Consider the following 20,402-nt stretch of genomic DNA (forward strand, 5'->3'; position numbering starts at 1 on the left):
TTCTCCAGTAGGTCTCGATGGAGGTTGCAGTGTCAAGCCCAGTCTGATTGTTCCTTGTTTACCCTCCTCTTGCTTGGGTTTGTCCTCCCCAATCGCAGATTTTCTTGCTGCTTTTGTACTTTTCAGTTCCTTTTGTTACTGTTATTTTGGCTAATGGTTGTCTTAAGCAAACCTTTTTCATTTTTACTTTCCTCTTATCATTGCCCGTTTTGGGCAAATGTCTTATCGGATCAGGCATTTCCAGATACTGTGTTCACACAGTGTACCGTCACATTCCTATTGTATCCTCCGTTGCTATCGAGGCTGTGCAGGCTCCTGCACACATGTACTTCAAGCTAAATCTAATTGACCTCTTGTGAGTGTTTGGATAGATAGAACACGTGTTCTTTATTTGCAAGATTTATGGTTGGTTTGTTTTCCATCAATTTTATACCCGTGCAATCTCAGATATTTTCTTTGTAGGAGTAAAAGCACTCAAAGCTCTAGACAGCTAGGTTGTCTCTCCAGTGATAGCTACCAAAAACTATGACAGGAGAGTCTGAATATTGACAGCTGTTCTTTACGAACTGCTTTGTGATGGGTTTGCATACATGCAACAGTGCTTTTCAGTTTTGAAATCAGCTTCTCTGTAGCCTGATACTTTCAGGGAGCAGATGCAGAGACCGGCAGAAGGTACCTTTACAGAACCTCCTGGGGAGAGCGGCTGGCAGAAGTCAGGCAGCAGTCGTTCGTGCGTCGGCAGCCACCCAAACCCAGCCTGAGCTCACTGCCGGCACAGCAGACCTCTCCCTATGCCACCCTTGGGGAGGACTTGCATGATTGTGCAGAGGGACATGTGTACAAAGCTTCCCCGGTCAGCCGTGAAGTGCTACCTCTTCAACATGACATAGGGAAGAATTTGACCCAGCTCTTGCTAAATCTCCAACCCTTATACTGGAAACATCCCCTGGAGAAGACTCCTTGTCTCCAATACAGCTGGTATACAAACAAAATTTTAAAGGTGGTGTGTTTCTGAGGGGAGAAGTGTTCACACCTGCCCATTAAGGTGTTTTTGTCATCCTTTTAGCTATTTCTTTTCTCTATCACATTGGTTCCATCAAGAAGGAGTGACACAGAAGCATCACTGATGCAGCCTGACACATTTAAAATGAAAAGTCACTTTCTTCTTTCTTTCTTCAGTGGATGGAAACTGGGGGCAATGGCAAACATGGAGCCAATGCTCTGCTTCTTGTGGAGGAGGAGAGCAGACCCGAATACGCCTGTGCAGCAATCCAGCCCCATTAAATCGCGGACGTCCTTGTCCTGGAGACTCCTCCCAAATATCCAGGTGTAATATCCAAGCGTGTCCTGGTGAGTTAACTTACAGCCTGCACGCAGTGACAACGTGGTGAAAGCCTGTGGCACTCCTAACTTGACTGGTACTCTCCCGTGTCTTGGCCAGTTGACCAAGTAATTTAATTTTTTTGGCTTAAATCTCCCCTGCAACTTCAACTGGATAAATTTTTTGTTAACCTGTTACAGGGCACTAGAGTACGCTCTTAACCAACTGTTGCTTTTTGAACAGGTGAGTGCGTAAGGTGGTTCCCATGTTATTGTGCATGTATCTCAGACCCCATATAACAGCAGGTTGTGAGCTTTACTTTTGCAAATAATGTAGTAATATATGCAGAAATACTTCTTAAAATGCTGGACAATATTCCTGAATTTTCTCTCCCCCAAAATATCAGACAGCAGAGTTTTCACATGGGCCTTTTTTTTTTCCTTCCTCCCTTCCCTCCCCTGCACAGGTGGGCCTTCACGTGCCAAAGGCAGCATCATTGGAAATATTAATGATATTGAATTTGGAATTGCTTTCCTGAATGCTACAGTAACAGACAGTTCTGACTCTGAAACTAGAGTAATAGAAGCAAAGATTACAAACGTCCCTCGGAGCCTTGGTAGGCTTTTTATTACTTTGTAGTACCTTTTGCCTTTGAGCCAGGCTGAATTCTGTGCAATGTCAGTTTTCACCACTTCATTTCATGAAGTGTCACCGAAGAAACTGATCTAAGCTTTTCATAGGCAGAGAGAGGAAAAGGGAATCTTCAATATTTACTTCTAGTACATTAATATTTGTAAAATGATTCCTCTGAATATGCCAATACGTATTTTTTGCTGGTTTAAATCTTAAGGGTTACACTAGGTTTAGGTCTTCATATTCAACTCCTACTGATGTGGGTCGCATGATGTTAGGAAAAAAAGCTCTCAAATGTTTCGTCGCATTTCTTCCAGGTCCAGCGATGAGAAAGCTTGTTTCTATACTCAGCCCGGTTTATTGGACAACTGCAAAAGAAATTGGAGAAGCAATGAATGGGTTTACGCTCACTGATGCGGTCTTCAAGAGAGAAACTCAAGTGGAGTTTGCAACTGGTTAGTTACCTGTGATATACCATCTCTTTCTGTTTCCAACAAGCTTGATAGATACTGCATTTCTTAAAAAATAGCACATAACTGTTGCTGAATTTTGAGTCTTGTGCTTAACACCAATATTTTTTGTGTAACTATGGCTTTCTGAGGCTTAAATACAGCTTTTAGAGCTGTAATTGGAAACATGTAATGGTTTTTATTATAGGCATGGTACACCTTATAAAAATATGAGTATAAAATAACTGGTCAAGGGATCCCAGTTCAGATACTGTGTGGCTAACACGAATCTCTGGTTAGGATGTTTTATAAATCAATGTGCTCTTAAAATTCATAGGTGAGATTCTGCGAATGACTCATATTGCCCGGGGCTTGGATTCAGACGGAGCCTTGCTGCTGGATGTTGTTGTGAATGGCCACGTGCTACAGCTCCAGTCAGTAGCTGATGTTAACGTGAAGGTAAAGCTGCTCGAGATACCACCCCCTTCTCGCATCAATACATCCTCCTCTCTCATCTGTATTAAAGCAGTAGTCACGAAGTCCTGAAAACTGGTTTACTGTATGTAACGTATTCTGTGCCTGGTTTAACTGACAGATGTTAACATGGCCTTTGAAAACAAAAAGTTGTTGTCAGGAAGGTAGCATTGAGAAGTGTCTTCGGGGGTAGTTATCCCAGGCAGGTGTGTCAGGTGTTGCTTTCAGTAGAGCTATAAAGGTGCATCTTAAACCTGTCTGACTTTTTGGCTTCCCTGAGGATGGCGCCAGCTCTTTTACAGCATGGCACCTTGCAAAAATTTCTGAATGTTACTGATGATTTGTTTGCAGCTACAATTATACGTAGTCTGGCAGAGAAACATTCCTGTGGCTTATAAAGTTGCAAAGACAGGGGATTAACAGGTTCTGAATCAGATTACATCACGGGGTATTTTATGCGTTCTTATCATGCCTGCTGTCATGATGCTGTTAATGATGTTCTACTTTCTCTGCTACAGCATCAAAACTTTGTCTTGTGGAGATATCTATTATGGCAAACAGTCCTATTATGCAATTAATCTGAAATATTTTACAGAATTTGCTCTTTCAAAGAATGACACTTCTCTATGTACTTTTTCAGGAATTATTAGAGAGGGTGGTTTGCATGATCATAAGAGGTTATAATCTCGCTACTGATTTGCTCTGCCTATTGATTCTGGGAGATGTTCTCTACTGCTCCTAGTAAGATAGGTTCTATCACTGACCTTGTACTCCTGATAGAAAGATGGAGTTCAAAGGAACTGTTTTTCTACCTTTTTGGTTTAGTGTAAGACATGAAAAACATTTTGCTTAATATAATACGTGGTGTTAAAGTTTTGGTTTAAAACCAGGTGCTTGATAATTGGTTTTACTGTAAAAGAAAGAACATTCTTTAAAGTTGTTTCTATAAAGGTGGTAATTAGTGGTAGGTAACCAGTGAAAATGTTTTAACAGTACAATAAATATACATGAAGTTCTTGATATTTTGATACACTGCAATATGTAGCATGTCCAATATTTACACCTTTTTTCAGTGGCAGAATTTTTCTCTACTGATTCTTTATTCAGCACGTTGTCAGCATCTGACTTAGAATACAAAAAAAATATTTAGACCTCAAAAGATAGTTACTGAACAGTAAGATCATTTTCAGGTTTTTTTTGGAAATGTTCTGCTGTGGCCCCCATCGTCAGGATCCTCAGTACTACAGCCTGTTTCTTATTTAAAGTAACATATCAGATGCTGTTAAGATTCAACAGTTAAAATAAGAGTAAAAAAGGCATGTGTTGTGTGAAATATGATTTGTTCAGCTGTTAAAAAAAACCACCTTTCTCAGAATACATCTCATACCACTTTAAAATACGAAGACCACAGTTGGTCTTGGCTATACTGAGTGGCTGATTCAGGAATCTTGCTGTTCCAGGATTACACAGAAGACTATATTCAAACCGGCCCTGGGCAACTGTATGCCCATTCTACTCGTCTCTTCACTATAGATGGAGTTAGTGTTCCCTATACGTGGAACCACACTATCACCTATGACTACACTAAAGGAAAGATGCCTTTCTTGGTGGAAACACTCCACGCTTCCTCTATTACAACAGAGTACAACCCACTGGAAGAAACTGTGGCTTTTAAAATCCATGCTTCCATTGCAAAAGGTATTGTTCTAATCTTTCACAAAAATAAAACAATGGAAAAATAATATCCTATCTTCCTAGAATTCATTACCTATTCTCAAAAGCTGGTTATGGCCTTGAAAGAGGAAATGCGGTGAAACTTGGGTAACTTTATTGTAGATCCTGGGACCTACATGTCTTGTTAATATACCTGTAGACTAATATGTAAAAGCTGTTGCGGTTTGCACTTACTCTTCAGCTGTAGTTCTCATCGATGATGTACGTCTGCGTTTGCTGACACTGCTAATAGCGTCACCCGTAGCTTCAGAGAGTCAGCCTAAAATATTTCTCCATTTCCTTGCATGTACCTTTCGTTCTTTAAAATGAAATTACTGTCGCTTTTGTGTGGGGTCAAGTGCTGGTGGGGTTTTATGTTTGGGTTTGGTTTTGCGTAGCTATTAAGAAAAAGGATTGCATATCTTCTTCTCACAGCAAAAAACACATAAATGTAAGTAAGGTAGTAATGAGGTGGAAGAACATTCAAAATTCAGCACTAAAATGGGTAAAATGTCCTAAGCCATTCCTCAGATTTAACTTCTCTGGAATTATTTGGCATATACAGAAAATACGATGCTGACCTGCAGCTTGCAAACTTTACTGGTACTTTGTGGATATATTTTTTAAGGCCAGATACGAATGGTGCACAGTTACGCAGCGCTGTGTAGACACATGCTTATGTATGGTCTGTAAATCTGGGGAGTCCTAACACAGAGGTGGCAAGCTAGTAGCTACATCCTCTGTGGTACTGCATCTTAGCATTACTAACCGCTGGCTTTTATAAACCTTTTACCTAAGTGATCTTAAGGAACAGGGCATATATTTGTGTAAGCGTGTTTTCCTTTGAGAAGTCATAATTGGTTAGTAGCAGAATGTCCTGTTATCTTTTTAAATAGTATTTGGGCTTTTTTTACACAGTAAGGCTTAACGTCATCTTTCAAATGAAATAACTCAGGTTTGAAAGTAAATGAAACAGTGGAATTGCCTATCTCAGTCTTTCTTTTCAATAACAACATTCTAAATGAAGTAAAATAATGATTTTCCCACTTGCCAGACTACGAACTCACTGTTTATTTTGAAAACCAAGTAAGGTTTTTTTTCCCATTTTAAAAAAAGGTCTGATAAAAGGAAGTCTCCAGACCAAGTTATGCCTATGCATAAATCTGGCCAAGCCTTTACTGAACTTGCATATTAATTAATATACTGCTTTTTTTAAAATTACATATTTATTGAATCAATTTTCAAGCAGCAAAATACATGTGGTCTTTGAGCAGTTTTCCATTGCAGTTCATAGTATGCACGTGTGTTCTTCTAGAGTGACTTCCCACAATTTATGACATCGTGATTTGTTCGGTTTGGGTATATTTCCCTCCTTTTACGTGAAGTGAAACTGAATGGTCTTTATTCTTTTAATAATGAAAACTTTATGGAGGAACTTTGCAGGATTTATTAGGCTGGGATGCAACTTGCTGTTGCTCTGAGGGAAACCCCCCACCTGTTTAATGTTTTTCGAAACAGCACAAACCATGTACTACTGACTTTTAGTGCGCAAGCAGAAAAACCACTAAAGTCTGGATTGTAAAAGTTTCTATTTTAGTGTCCAAGAATAATAAATCTTTTATAAATAGCTGGGCTGCAATTCTTAATGTTAAACGGTTTTTAAAAAGTAATAAAATAGCCATATTTTCATCCACAAGTAACATGTGCTTCCTTTACCATACAGGAGATCGTAGCAATCAGTGCCCTGCTGGGTTTGGTTTGGACTCAACTGGGCCTTACTGTTCAGGTAATGATGTGACAAGGGTAGTGTGTAATCACAGACGCATAGAATGGTTTGGATTGGAAGGGACCTTAAAGATCATCCAGTTCCAACCCCCCTGCCATGGGCAGGGACACCTTCCTCTAGACCAGGTTGCTCAAAGCCCCGTCCAACCTGGCCTTAAACACTTCCAGGGACGGGGCATCCACAGCTTCTCTGGGCAACCTGTTCCAGTGCCTCACCACCCTCATCGCAAAAAATGTACTCTTTATTTCCAGTCTAAATCTACCCTCTTTTAGTTTAAAACCGTTACCCCTTGTCCTGGCGCTCTACCAGGGCCCCTACAGGCCCTGGTAAAAAGTCTCTCCATCTTTCTTATAAGCCCCTTCAAGTACTGAAAGGCCGCAATAAGGTCTCCCCGGAGCCTTCTCTTCCCCAGGCTGAACAACCCCAACTCTCTCAGCCTTTCTCTATAGCAGAGCTGTTCCAGCCCTCTGACCATTGCCTCGGCCTCCTCTGGACCTGCTCTAGGAGGTCCATGTCTGTCTTGTGCTGGGGGCCTCAGAGCTGGATGCAGTACTCAACACCAGAGTCTACATCACCTTTACCTAGAGTTTCAAAGCATGCAATACGTACTTCAAAAAGTGTAAGTTACCGTTGATAAAAGGGTGTGGATCCAAAGGCAAATGAAGACGTCACTTCTGCACTCATGTAGAATATAAGTAGTGCCCAGACAGCTTTTCATCAGTACCTCAGATACAACTGGGGGACACTGAGCCACAGTATCTGCTGAGCCTGCAAAGCAATGAAGCACTTACGTGATCTGTGTAGGGGGAAGGACGAGTGTTGGCAACCTAGACAACAGCCCACAAGTTCCTGCTTGGGGGGTGGAGGTGAAGAGAAGGTTATGAGCATTTTAGCTGTCTCCTCCAGACGACTGAGTCACACTTGTTTTAGGGAAGAATCATCTGATAGACTTTTGTGGACTTATTTCATTGCCCCTTGAAAGCTTATAAATGAAGTTATACAAGAAACAAACACTGCATCATCCAAAAGGTTTAAAACCAGGAAAACTGAAAATAAGGTCGCTAAAACAGTTTTCCACTTGCAGTATCATCTATAAAACAATATGAGTTCTAAGACTTTAATATGGAACATATTAATCTTTGCACATATATCTAGGAAATCTTAAGTCTAACACTGAAACCCATCTGTTCTGTTGTGAAGAGATTCTTTGGAAAAGATTGTATCAAACATTCATTACCGCGGTAGTGACCCAGTCCTGCAGAGCTAACGCAAGATTCCAGCAAGCCGCGTTAGTGTAGGTTTGATAACCGTAAAAATAAGAGTGGAGAATGCACCACTGAAAAAAACTGTGAAGCTGCTCCATTGCTAGACCTAGTTTGCCCTGTGGGCTCTACCGGACATAGACCTCTTACGAAGGGTTTGTTTGGTATTGTTTCTGGTGAAGTCTTGTGAAGTCTCTCTGGTTTTTCAAACGTTTCCTTGTTCCAGATGAAGATGAATGTGCTGTGCGAAATCCTTGTTCCCATACCTGTCATAACGCCATGGGATCTTACTACTGCTCCTGTCCGAATGGCCTCACAATCTCTGCAGATGGCAGAACGTGTCAGGGTAAGAGAAGTATTGCTGTGGACAGGTTGGGTACAAAAAGCCCCACGGCACTTAAATTGTTAGAGAAATGTTCTGTTCGGGCTGGGCCATTTTCTCATTATAGGAATATAATTTATTGGTGGTATTCTAATTATTTCATACCTGAATATATTTGCGGTCAAGTATTTCATAGTTGATCATGCTCAAGACTGCTTAATCTGTGTTTCATTTTGACATAGTGAGCTTTACAGCTTGTTTTTAATTATAGATATTGATGTATTTCATGGTTGATCATGCTCAAGACACTGCTTAATCTGTGTTTCATTTTGACATAGTGAGCTTTACAGCTTGTTTTTAATTATAGATATTGATGAGTGTGCGTTAGGTGGACATACCTGCCATGCTGGCCAGGACTGTGAAAACATCATTGGCTCGTTCCGCTGCGTGGTTAGATGTGGGAACGGCTTTAGGAGGACAGCTGATGGATTTAGCTGCCAAGGTATGGAGAGGTCTTTGGGTTTTGGTGTCGGCTTTCATAAACTGAAAATGCTGTCTTTCACACAATTGAAAATAACTTTTTAAAAGATGCATCTCCAAATGCGGTGTCTATAAATTTTCATTATTAAGGTTGTGGGTTTTTGGGGTTGGGGTTTTTTTTGTGGTTTTTGTTTTTTGGGTTTTTTTTAAAACATTTTGCTTTTTCCGTCTTTAGAAATAAATTTAAAACCCTATCAGGGAATAACCTAACATTCTTGCTTTTGTGTCCCATGTGCATTTTCTTTTACAAAGAAGTGAGAGAAGTAAACGCTTCTGAACATACCTCAGTAGTGTAATAACTAGAGCTCAAAGCAGAGTCCAGAATGTTGACTCAACCAAAACACTGTTCAGGTAAATGACGACAAGGCAATTCACAGCTATGGTATCAAGGATTTGTATTGTTCAACAGATGTTAATGAGTGTCAAGAGTCCAACTCCTGCCATCAGCGTTGCTTCAATACTATAGGAAGTTTCCACTGTGGTTGTGATCCAGGATACCAGCTAAAGGGCAGAAAATGCATGGGTATGAATGGATTTTTGAATGTTAATTCCCTCTTTCCAATGGACATGCTTCAAAATTTATTTGTTGCTGTATTTGTTATCAGAAACTTTTATGAATGAAAGTCCTGCTATGGATGATATACTTAGTATGGATTGCTGAATTTGTTTGTAAAGCAGTACTGAAAGGCAGAGGAAGTGGAATTGGGCTGAGTGATAAATGCATGTGAAATGCATTCAAATGCGTGTACACAGTATAATTACAGTTGGATTATTCGGCTCTTTAGGAATTGAGCATAAGGAAGAGTTCATTTCCATTCTTGCTTCTTTTTTTTTTTAAATAAGATGTAAATGAGTGCAGGCAGAATGTATGCAGGCCTGATCAACTTTGCAAAAACACCCGTGGTGGCTATAAGTGCATTGATCTGTGTCCCAATGGAATGACCAAAGCAGAAAATGGAACTTGTATTGGTGAGTAGAAATGTTAATGTACCATACGATGATGGTAAAGACAGGGACAATGATGAAGTTTTAAAAAAAAAAAAAAAATCTTGGAGAAAGTCCATCTCCAGTTATTAAGATTTGCACATATTAAGGCATCAACTTTTTTTCATTTATGGGAACATACGTATTTAACTTTTTTGTAATTGGTATTAAAAGAATAGATGTGTCCTTGCCACTTCTAGTTTTCCATTGCTCTTAAGAAAGAACAGTAAGGTTTTCCTCAGCATTTTTTCTGCATTGTCACCTTGAATTCTACAAATTGTTCACTGACTGAAATGTTTTGCCCCATGTGTGAATGCTTTCTTAAGAGTTTGTCTCGAGAGCTCTGAATCAAGTTCACAGGTCCTTGCTGCTTATCAGGGATGCTTTTAAACATAACCGAAATTATATATAGTACCAAATCTTTTTTTCTAGTGGGATATGACAGGAAGATGGATTGTGGCTCTTTGGAGAGTAGCTGATCACATTGGAAACCTCAATGAAAAGTTTTGAAAATTAACAGAAAAAGTGTGTGTAAATGCAATACGGTTGAAAAATTTAGCTGTGTATCTGCTCAAAATCTGCTTTCAGATTGTGAAACACAGATTGTGATTCATAACACAAACTGTTATAGAGTAATGCCTAATCATGGCACCAGGTAAGAAAAGTGTACGTTCAGAGGCCAAATCTATCTAGAGGGCTATATTCACTTGTGGCTTAACTGCATTCCTTCTATATTAAGCAGTTTAAAGCTGTAAGAAGTTTCAAGAAAAATCTGACTACTTCCCCTTGCCTTGTTGCTTGCAGACATTGATGAATGCCGGGATGGAACCCACCAGTGCCGCTATAACCAGATTTGTGAGAACACACGAGGAAGTTACCGTTGTGTGTGTCCAAGAGGATATCGGTCCCAGGGAGTTGGAAGACCTTGTGTGGGTAAGCTGTCCAATCACATAAGTATCACATATTTTCTGCTGCTGCTTTTGGCTGGGCTTTCTGCTGTAACATATCCAACAATGCTATCCCATTTGAAGACTGTGCTATATAGACAAATTTGCTCTGACGTTCAAAATTACCCATCTAAACCAAAGCGTCCCACTCAAAGCAAACAGTCAAAACTAAATGATTCCAAACAGAGATTGTTATAGGTCCATACTTTGAAAACAAAGCGCTCAAGGGTATCAGAGCATGGTGGATGGATGTGGCAAGGTACCACTCCACAAGAGGCTCCATTTACAAAAATCAGGTCAGGTTTGTTAGTTGGGTGGACAGTGAAATGTGCCCGGCCATACCCTGGACTGCATTGATTTACACCTGAAGGCAGTCAAGCAGGGAGTGATGTGGATTCCCCTAAAGGAGAACACCCAAAGGAAGTGTGTTGCAAGAGGCACGATACACCCTGAACTTGCCTCTGCAAGCGAACGGCACAAACGCACTTACCCACCCGCTAGAACGGCGAAGGGTGTTCCCCGTATGGGTAGAGCGGAGGAAGCTGATACGCATTCATCACTCAACGCTCCCCTTTCTGGTTTGGGTGGACCACAGCAGGGAAGGAGGATTCCTGTCAGTCACAGGAACGCTGACCATGTAGTTACTCCCCTATGCTATCCACATAGAACCTTTTGGCATAAAAACGTGCAGAGCTTTCTCCCACGCACACATGCATAGCATTTGAAGGATGCTCTCATAGTTCTAAGGTGGATAGCAAGAGAGTTTAATGTATGGTGTCAGTGCAAGCGCAAAAACAATTCCTCTGCCATTTAATAGACCTCAGGATGGCACTAGGATCATTTAGATTGACCCTTTCTGTATTTATGTAGAATATTTAAAATATAATAGCTGATCCACTCTGATAATAATGATTTATTCATGTTGGTATATGACACTAAGTGAACTTGGTTTCAGTTGCTCTCATGTATCATATCAGAGAAGCATTCTTCCATGATGACTTCTTCAAGATTAGCTTTCATAAGTGATAAATAGCTACTTTGGAGAACAGGTTTTTTTTTTCTTTTAAAATAACCTAAGATTTTGGACTACCAAAAGCCAGGAATGTTGTTTTTTTTTTTTTTTTAAAGAGATTAAATTGCAGAAAGAAACTGTTTGGCTGTAGACCAAGACGTTAGTTCCACCAGCTGCCCTTTCTACTGAAATAAAATCAATCCCAGACTCCTTAACATATATTAAAACCATTTAAATTTCTGACAGTAATAAGCTAGATAAAGTCTAGGACTACAGATTTTCACAAAACACTAGCAGCTGCCCTGAAGCTGTCTTCTGATCAAGGAGCACTGAAAGCTCCCTCTTAAATTAAAGTATGACCTTTATGCACCTTTGAGTTTTTATCTGATTTAAAATATAGATGCATCAAAGATACTAGTTCACATGTGTTAATAAAATCCAGTTTTTATTGTTAATGTTTCCAGTGAGCACAGGGAAGAGTTGAAAAGTAAACAGGGCCCCAGACTGAAACAGAAGAATTGAACTTTGTTCCTACCTGTGCCACTCTTGCCCTGTGGAAAGTCCTTTGTGCCACAATTCCCTGTCTGTTAGATGGGGATAAAATACTCATTTGTCATCACAACACCCATGCCCATTTAACTAAATTACAATATTTCTGTGAACTGTGTTGGATCTCAACATGCCATATCATAGATGGAAGGGCATTATCAAAAGCTGTTATAAAGCATTTTTGCATGTAACGTGCAGGGCTATCTAGAATTTAAAATCAAATATTATTCCTCAAGTTAAAGAATGGATGAGAATTCAGCTATTTTAGTTTCAAAGTCGTTTCACCTTATTCTTGTAAATATTTAATATTCATAGTGCGTAATCAAAGGGATACTGTCCCCTGGAGACTTAGGCTTACCAGTCAGTCAGTGATCACTCCTCACAGGGATGGCTGTGGTATAAATGCAAGTGACTTGCTGCCTTCAATTTTGCTTGTATTGCACAGGCTGATCCTACGAATGAAATTTTTCACCTGTTTTCTTCCATTATTTCTATGATAGTCTTATATTGCCTATCCACAACTTGTTCCAAGGATGTTGGTTGTTGTAAAGATGTTAGTGCACACACCTATTGCCTATTTTATGCAGGTAAAGAACGTTAAACTCGGCAATTAGAAAATAGTTGAGCGCTAAGGAAATAACGAGTTTCACTTTTTTTTAACATGTATATGAGTAATACGTTTTTCATCTTAAGCACACAATGAAGGAATATAAACTTAAAATTCGTATTAGTTGTTGCCGTATTAAAAATAAAGTTCTCTTGTTTATAACACCTGACAATATTGCCTTAATGATATTTCAACTAATATATAAAGTTTCAGTTATGTGTTTGTGAAATAACAATTGGAAAATACTGCAACGCTCTACAATAATTATCCCTGGATTTCCAGCTCTCAAAACATTTAATTATTAATACCCCCAAAAATTCTTTAAAACTTTAAAATATAGAAAGTATTAAACACTTAATAAAAATGCAGTCTAATATTCTACTATGTTTCTGAACAATATTACTTTTTAAATACCATTATCATGCATTTGTGTCTTGGAGGGTTACAAACTATGCTCACAATACTACGTTCAGAGGGAACCAAAATGAAACTGTATTAACGCTGGCTTAATGGCATTTTTACAATAATAATTTAAAGAATACACACTTTCCACTAATATGAAATTATTAAACCCTTATTGAGTCACCATTAAGATCATCTTTAAATTCTAGTAAAAAAAGGTCCATAATATATGTCAATTATAGATATGTTGTTATGTATGTTAATATCAGGTTATTTATTTCTGGTCATTGCGGAGTTGCACATCCCTGTTTGGAATTAGCAGATTTTTGTCTTTTTTTAGTAAAGAATGAATGTAAGTTTGAAAAGGGGTTGCACATCCCTTTTTGGAATTAGCAGATTTTTGTCTTTTTCTAGTAAAGAATGAATGTAAGTTTGAAAAGGAATACTGTGTATGTCAAGTTTTCAGCTGAGCCTGAAGAAACTTGATGAAAATTTTAGAAAACTTCTTTCTGGTAGTGCCAGAGAGACTGTGGGAGACAGCCTAGTCTTACAGTATCCAAGAGCACTCACATATACTTCATTTTGCGTGAAGGACATTCATCACGTTGTATCCTTAAACCCTTTAGCATATTTTGTATGCTCAGTACTCTGTTTTGATTTAAGGATGGGTATTTACTGCTAGGGTTGGTCAAATTACTTTGGATTACAATTTAAAGGGAAACAACTAAAAAAAAACCATTGCTTAGGAAAACAAAAAATTTCTATTTTTTAATTGTACAAAAGTGAATTAATATTTACTGTTAAGTCTCCAACCTTTCATAGCTGGAATGACCAATAACAACATGAAGGGTTAGAACATACCTGACCTCCTTCCCCTGCAACCCTGTGACACGTCCTCGAGACCTGATTTTTCCCCTGATGCAGAGTACAATAACTGTGTCGGAGCTTTTGAGCTTCCCTCAGTGCCAGTTTGAATGAATTTCTAATGCTGTACTTCTCAAGAATGCTCTGTGTTAAGTATCCTTTAAAGAAGGGCCCGCCAGCTTCTCCCACCCATCTGTGGAGCACTTAAGAAAAAAAAAAATTACTGAAGTAGTAGTGAGCAGCTTAGGCTGAAACGATGAACAGCGTGGGTCCTGAGGGCCCCGTATTTCTCAGAGTGCATCTGTTCTGGTAACCAGCAGGAACCGCAGCCGGCAGCTTTCAGGCTATCACGTGGCCCTGCTTTTGCAAAAGCAGGGGAACAGACCTGGATCCCCATTTTATAGCCACACCTTACCTTCAGTAACACTCGGGGCAAGACTTTCAGCAGAGTTCTTGTCCTGCGTGAGCACAGCCTTACGTCACAAGCAGCCTTACAGGCAGAATGAAGGTGTGTTACTGTACAGGATAGAATAACCTGCCTACTTGGCATTGTGTTCTCCATATTTTACTGCCTTCAAGATCTCACTTTTATGTCTTCAGTTTGTTCCACAGACTGAGATAAGTATATATGTATATATATACATATAGTTATGTGTTGTTGTTTGTTTGTTTTTTCTCCTTTCCACATGGTTTGTTGCTCTGGATCATGTCACATGAGCAGACATTAATGAATGTGAACGAGTGCCTAAACCCTGTGCATTTCAATGCACCAACACCCCCGGCAGCTTCAAGTGTATCTGTCCACCTGGACAACATTTATTAGGTGATGGGAAATCTTGCGCTGGATTGGAGAGATTGCCAAATTATGGTGCCTATTACAATAGCTATAGCTATGCTCAATTCTCCCCTGTGAGAGACAACTATCAACCTCAACAATATTACAGGCACTCCTCAAATCTCTACAGCTCCTTCTCAGAGTATAGAAACAGCAGAATACCTTTCTCCAGGACTAGAAGGAACATTAGAGAAACTTGTCCTGAAGGCTATGAGGCAAGAAATTACAGATGTGTAGGTAAATGTCAGTCATATCTATGCAATTCTCTTATGCTTAGGTTACTGTTTCATATATACCAGGGGCTGATGGTTTGTGCTGCTGTGGTTTTTTTCATATTACCCTGATAAATATTCAGAGGGTTCTGCATGTTCTTGTCTCCTGAGCATGTTGTAGCAAAAATGTTTTCAAACCTCCTCCTTGTAACCTCTTGTTTTAATTGTGCTGCTTATTGTGTGTTTGCAAATTACTTCCCTCTGTGACTCTCTTTCTTCTGATTACGGTAGCTCACCGTGAATTTTCTCACGCTTCAAAAAACCCAAGTAGACCCAATCTAGCCCTGGGGATGTTGCTTATGCCAGACTCCCACCGATGGTAGTAATAATCTGGTTCAAACAGGTTTTGAATAAAGTTTTTAGAATTGAGCACACTAGGGCCAACGCCAGCACTGCTACAGGACCGTTAGTCACTGCCATACGGGCAATATAAGCAGAAGCTTTTACATTATCTGTAGTTACGATATATAGCGGGTTGCAATGTAATTCACTGAGCGTGGTGAGACTGGTTATAAGTAAACAAATAGGGGGGTTGTCCTAAGTTGTGACAATGACAGCACTGCCGTTTCTTTTTCCGTGACGAGGAGAGCAGGGTAGTTACAGCAACTGGCAAGCTCTGCCCCAGTTTTTTTTTAAAGGGGTGCAAAGCCTCAGAGCACACTCTAAGACCAACGGGAAACAAAGGTATTTGGCACCTCTAACTATCAAGCATTTAGCTCACTTCCTCCTTACTCCTGAGCTTTTCTAAGGTTTATCAGTGAAATGCTGCTATTTTCACAAGTGCTGAAAATTTAATTCAGCTCCTCGTGACAGTCAAAAGGAACAGCACCCTGTACTGTTCATTGACTGATTTGCACTAAATGTGAAGAAACTAAGAAGTTAAAAAAACCCCCACACTATTGCTCAAAAGGTAGAAATGTCAGGTTTTTCTCACGTGGCAGTAGTTGGTGTCCGTGGATCCAGACCCTCTGTAACTGCTGGTCTAGAGCCAGAAAACGGGCGCTCACGCCCAGCCGCCCCGAGCCCTGGCAAACCGGACATCCCTGGGCAGGAGAGGGGCGGCCACGGCACTGTGAGCTGAGCCAGGGCTCGCCGCCTCCTTCAGAGGGGTCACCAGACCTGACGCTTTACGCAAAGGAGAGATGGGGATATAAAAAATGAGTTCATCTTTTCAAATATGCTTCTCTTAAGCCAGATTTTGCCAACTTAACTCTCATTTTGAGTACCTTAACTGAATAGGTTTTTTCTTAAGTTATTTTGTGATAATACTGCTGAGTTCAGGACTAAGGGTACCGCAGTCTAGGCCTTACTAGAGCTTGTCCCAGTGCATTTGACATAGCAGTTTGTGGTGCATTCGCCATGTGCCTCAACCTAGCATATATGCCAGTGGCACTCCACAGGGGCATAATGTCCTTCCAGGATAAATACAGCCATCTACAGCTAAATTCTAGCAACCAGAATTATTGCTAGAATCTATATAGCAATATATAATGTTGAAAAATATGAATATATTTTTATTAATAAAAATTATAGATAGGGAGACATCAAAGCTTGTATTTAGATTATAAAGACATTTCAGTAGTCGTATACATGCAGTTGGTTATGGGTACAGCAGTTTAAGTGAAAGACCTGGGAATATAGCTACTGCTGATGAAAGGGTTAAGCTAAAATCTATAATGTTCATCCCAGCTTCCAGTTTGAATTAGTTAATATTCTTGTATTTCTGTTGCATCGGAATAAACATCTAAATTTAAAAATTACTGTTCAATATGAAAAATACACCCAAATAATGCCTTTTTTTAAAGAAAGTTCTTTCAATAGACAACCTTCATGATTTGGTACCGACATACTGTAAATTTCTACAGTCACATCTGTTTCTCTTCTGTGTTTGCGTTTTTATCTAATGCAACCCCTGTAAATCAGATGAAGAGAGGGGAAGCAAAGATCTTCCTTCCACTGTTTTAATCATGCAAGTCTTAACTCTTGCACGAGACTAATTTGAGTAGGATCTCTATTGCTCTCCTGAATTAGGCAGATGTTTCAAAAGAAATAATAATTATATATGACCTGTCTAAATCACACTAGTCTGCTTTGAAAATTTTACATAAAGTGGTCTGGTACTTCTGTATTTGAGAGGGAGATTAAAAAAAAGAAAGTTAAGAGCATTTATTGATAGTCTTCCCAGATACTGAGCTTAATTCATCCCCATGGCATGAGGAAGATCAGTTTGAAAGGGAATAGCTTTGCCTGAGGAGGGATTAACTGTACGAACAACTCCCCCACTGTCAAGGCTTCCTCTGACGAGATAACTAATCTGGGCATTTCCTAACCATATTGCCTAAGACCTTATTATCAGGCAGCTCAGCTTGCTTTTTGGGGCAAGACTGTATTTGTATAACCTTGTCGATGTATACAGATTGCACGTCCCCCTTTCTTCCCACAACTCTGTATCAGGACTGGTCTCTCCAGTTAGAATACGTATTATGGCTGCCGTCAAAACAGGTGAGCACTTTAATTATTAAAAAGTTTTAAGGAATGGCACAGGTAAGGTGTGAAAGGACTTGCTAGTCTTAGACATTCAACCCCATTGGAAAACAAGATCCACACAACTTCCACCAACTGTCCATACACTTGTATATAAATAGGACAAAAAATACCTCGGTTCAGTACCAGGTTCAAATAATCCTGATGCATACGTGTTTGTGTGTCTTTCCACAGACATAGATGAATGTGAAACCAGAGATACCTGTCAGCATGAATGCAGAAACACCCTAGGAAGTTACCAGTGTACTTGTCCACCTGGCTATCGCCTTACGCCCAATGGCAAAACCTGTCAAGGTACGGGATCCCTTTGAGTGTTCAGAAATACATTTGTAAATAAATAAGATACAAATCATGTTCAATACACGTATAAGCGACCTCTTTGAATTTGCTATATGAGATCCAGCATTAAAAATTTCAAGTTTCAGAAGTTTTCATATTTCACGTTTTAACGCTTCATAAAACACCAGCAAATTAGACAATTGCAACTTACTCTCTGAAGTTTACTCACGTGACCTTGAGTTACACATTTAACTCCAGGCAAGTAGACAGCAGCTCTAGGGTCAAACCCAATATAATCCTTAACCCGCCTCTGTCAAAAAAAGGTACTCTCAGATTTTCTGATCCACAGAAAACCACCATAAAAAATGAACTAATTAGTCTCTGTTGACAAGACAACTGTGGTTTATGTTGGATCGTGGCTGTAGGGCAGCTGTAGCACAATACGCCATCCTGCACAGTAATAAAATGCCAACAATAACAAATGCACGTTATGAGAACTCCTGGCTCAAACAGCAAGACTGGATTCTGAGAGATTTCACTGCCTGCAGAGGTACACTGCAGTCTGCTTAGCCTTTACTGACGCAGCTAGTTTTTAACCCTTAATTTCTTCTACCAGCAATTGATCGTTTGGATGTTTTTTACATTCAGATATCGATGAGTGCCTCGAGCAGAACATTAATTGTGGATCAAATCAGATGTGTTTCAACATGAGAGGAAGCTATCAATGCATAGACACACCTTGTCCACCAAACTATCAGCGAGAGCCTCTTTCTGGGTACGTTTTATTTTCAGCCCCTTTTCACCCACCCCAAGCTCGGATCCTTAACCTGTGTTCGTCAGAAGAAACTTTATCTAAGTTTGACTGACACCAGTAAAGCTCATACTGGCAAAAAGTACAGCATTGACATTCGAGATGATCATCGGTTTCTTGAGCAGCAGTATTCCATGCTTCCCCTGAAGCAGAACCATAAAGCAGTGGCCGCAGGCGAGCTGGCTGGCTCTCAGTATCCATGCAGCATTTTACTACTAGTTCAAAAAGAAATAGTACCAGAATGTTCCTTTACTAAATGAACCCTGGTGGGCAGCGCGCTGCGATTCCTTCTGCTGATTCAGCGTCATTCATTTGTCACTTGTGGGGCTGCCTTTGCATCTAAGTTTTCTGACTTCTCTAAAGGCCTAACTCACCATCAATTTCAAAGCATTTAAAATATTCTTTTAGTCATGAAAATAGTGCTACAGTTCATGGTAAATTTTGTTATTTTTAAGTTACTCTATTTATTTCCCTGTTCTGGAAAAAACATATTCATTTCTTTTAGTCTTTTAATATACTCAAGGAAATAGCTTGTTTCATAGTCAGAAACTGTCTTTTGTGATCAAAGTGAACTGGAATGACACAAGTTGAAATGGATAATGTTCTTTGACCTCTTGACCTTGTTAGTACTGACAAGCAGAGCTAACAGATATCTCCTATTTTGACTTTTGATTAGCAGAAGTAAAATTTACTTTGCCCTTCTTCATTCCAAAATCTTTATTCTATGATCTAACACACAGACACCTCAAATGGAGCTGCCCGGTACATTTTAAACCAACCTTTCCAACTCTAATGTTTAAGAGCAAGGTCATTAAAACATGTACCAGTGACTTCAACGACAAATATGGTATTCAGTATCTTTACATTACCTCTTGGCACTTTCTGAGATGATCCTGTTGAGGGAAAATGGGACATTAAACTGGGCTGCAACTTTAAAGGAACAATGGATAAAGAGTGTGTGAGCATATTACCTTTATAGAGAAATTTAAATTACGCAACAGGGTAAACAGGGGAAGAATTTATCCTTTAAGACCTATTGCAGTACTTACGATATCATGCCTTCTCCCCGGGCTAAAGTGCTCTGCATATTCCTAGGTTCTGTCTGAAAAACTGCCCGGCCAACGACTTGGAGTGTGATCCGAGTACCTACGCCTTGGAATACAAACTCCTTTCCCTCCCCTTCGGCATAGCTGCCGGTCAGGATTTAATCCGGCTGGTTGCCTATACTCACGATCAAGTCATGCACCCAAGGACAACTTTCTTAATGGCAGACGAGGACCCAGCAATCCCATTTGCCCTGAGAGATGAGAACTTGAAAGGAGTCGTGTTCACCACCCGGCCGCTGCGAGAGCCAAAGACTTACCGCATGGGGGTCAGAGCCTTATCCTACAGCGTCGATGGAAACATTGAGTATCGGACAACTTTCATTGTTTATATAGCTGTGTCAGCCTATCCCTATTAAACACCCAAACTACTTGACAGTAATCACAGTATTTTAACCACATTCGTAAATGCCGGTAGGTATTACCACTTCCAGACTGACTCCACTGCCTGCCAAACAGTTGTGAACCATGTAACTTGAAAATGGTGCTGTGCTCTTTTCTTTTTCCCTCCGTCCCTGAGGCTGCCTATCCAGTCCCATTATTCCAATTCAAGAGGAAAATCCATGGCTTTAAGGACCTGTTATTACCACTTGCTTTATTTATTACACTGGAGTAGTCATTTTCCACAGTTTGTTCTGAAAACCAGCAGAAAAATCAAAGTATGAGCTGAAGTATGTGGTCAAAGCAGTAAGC

General features: G+C 39.9%; 1 protein-coding gene across 1 annotated transcript in view; it reads left to right on the top strand.

Moving 5' to 3' along the window:
* HMCN1 (hemicentin 1) overlaps nt 1-20,068 on the top strand; it is a gene marked incomplete at its 5' end in the record, with an annotated part of 58,446 nt that extends 38,378 nt beyond the window's left edge. The window contains 15 exons of the mRNA XM_009572372.1: nt 1,180-1,350; nt 1,788-1,937; nt 2,272-2,409; nt 2,741-2,862; nt 4,338-4,575; nt 6,314-6,376; nt 7,865-7,984; nt 8,328-8,462; nt 8,910-9,023; nt 9,344-9,469; nt 10,289-10,417; nt 14,587-14,937; nt 17,691-17,810; nt 18,444-18,570; nt 19,702-20,068. Coding sequence (XP_009570667.1) covers nt 1,180-1,350; nt 1,788-1,937; nt 2,272-2,409; nt 2,741-2,862; nt 4,338-4,575; nt 6,314-6,376; nt 7,865-7,984; nt 8,328-8,462; nt 8,910-9,023; nt 9,344-9,469; nt 10,289-10,417; nt 14,587-14,937; nt 17,691-17,810; nt 18,444-18,570; nt 19,702-20,068 — 2,471 coding nt within the window. The remainder of the gene's footprint in view (nt 1-1,179; nt 1,351-1,787; nt 1,938-2,271; nt 2,410-2,740; nt 2,863-4,337; nt 4,576-6,313; nt 6,377-7,864; nt 7,985-8,327; nt 8,463-8,909; nt 9,024-9,343; nt 9,470-10,288; nt 10,418-14,586; nt 14,938-17,690; nt 17,811-18,443; nt 18,571-19,701) is intronic.
* Between the last annotated feature and the right edge of the window lie 334 nt (nt 20,069-20,402).

The sequence above is a fragment of the Fulmarus glacialis genome, unplaced genomic scaffold (assembly GCF_000690835.1).
Source record: "Fulmarus glacialis isolate BGI_N327 unplaced genomic scaffold, ASM69083v1 scaffold3942, whole genome shotgun sequence".
Classification (NCBI taxonomy): Eukaryota; Metazoa; Chordata; class Aves; order Procellariiformes; family Procellariidae; genus Fulmarus; species Fulmarus glacialis.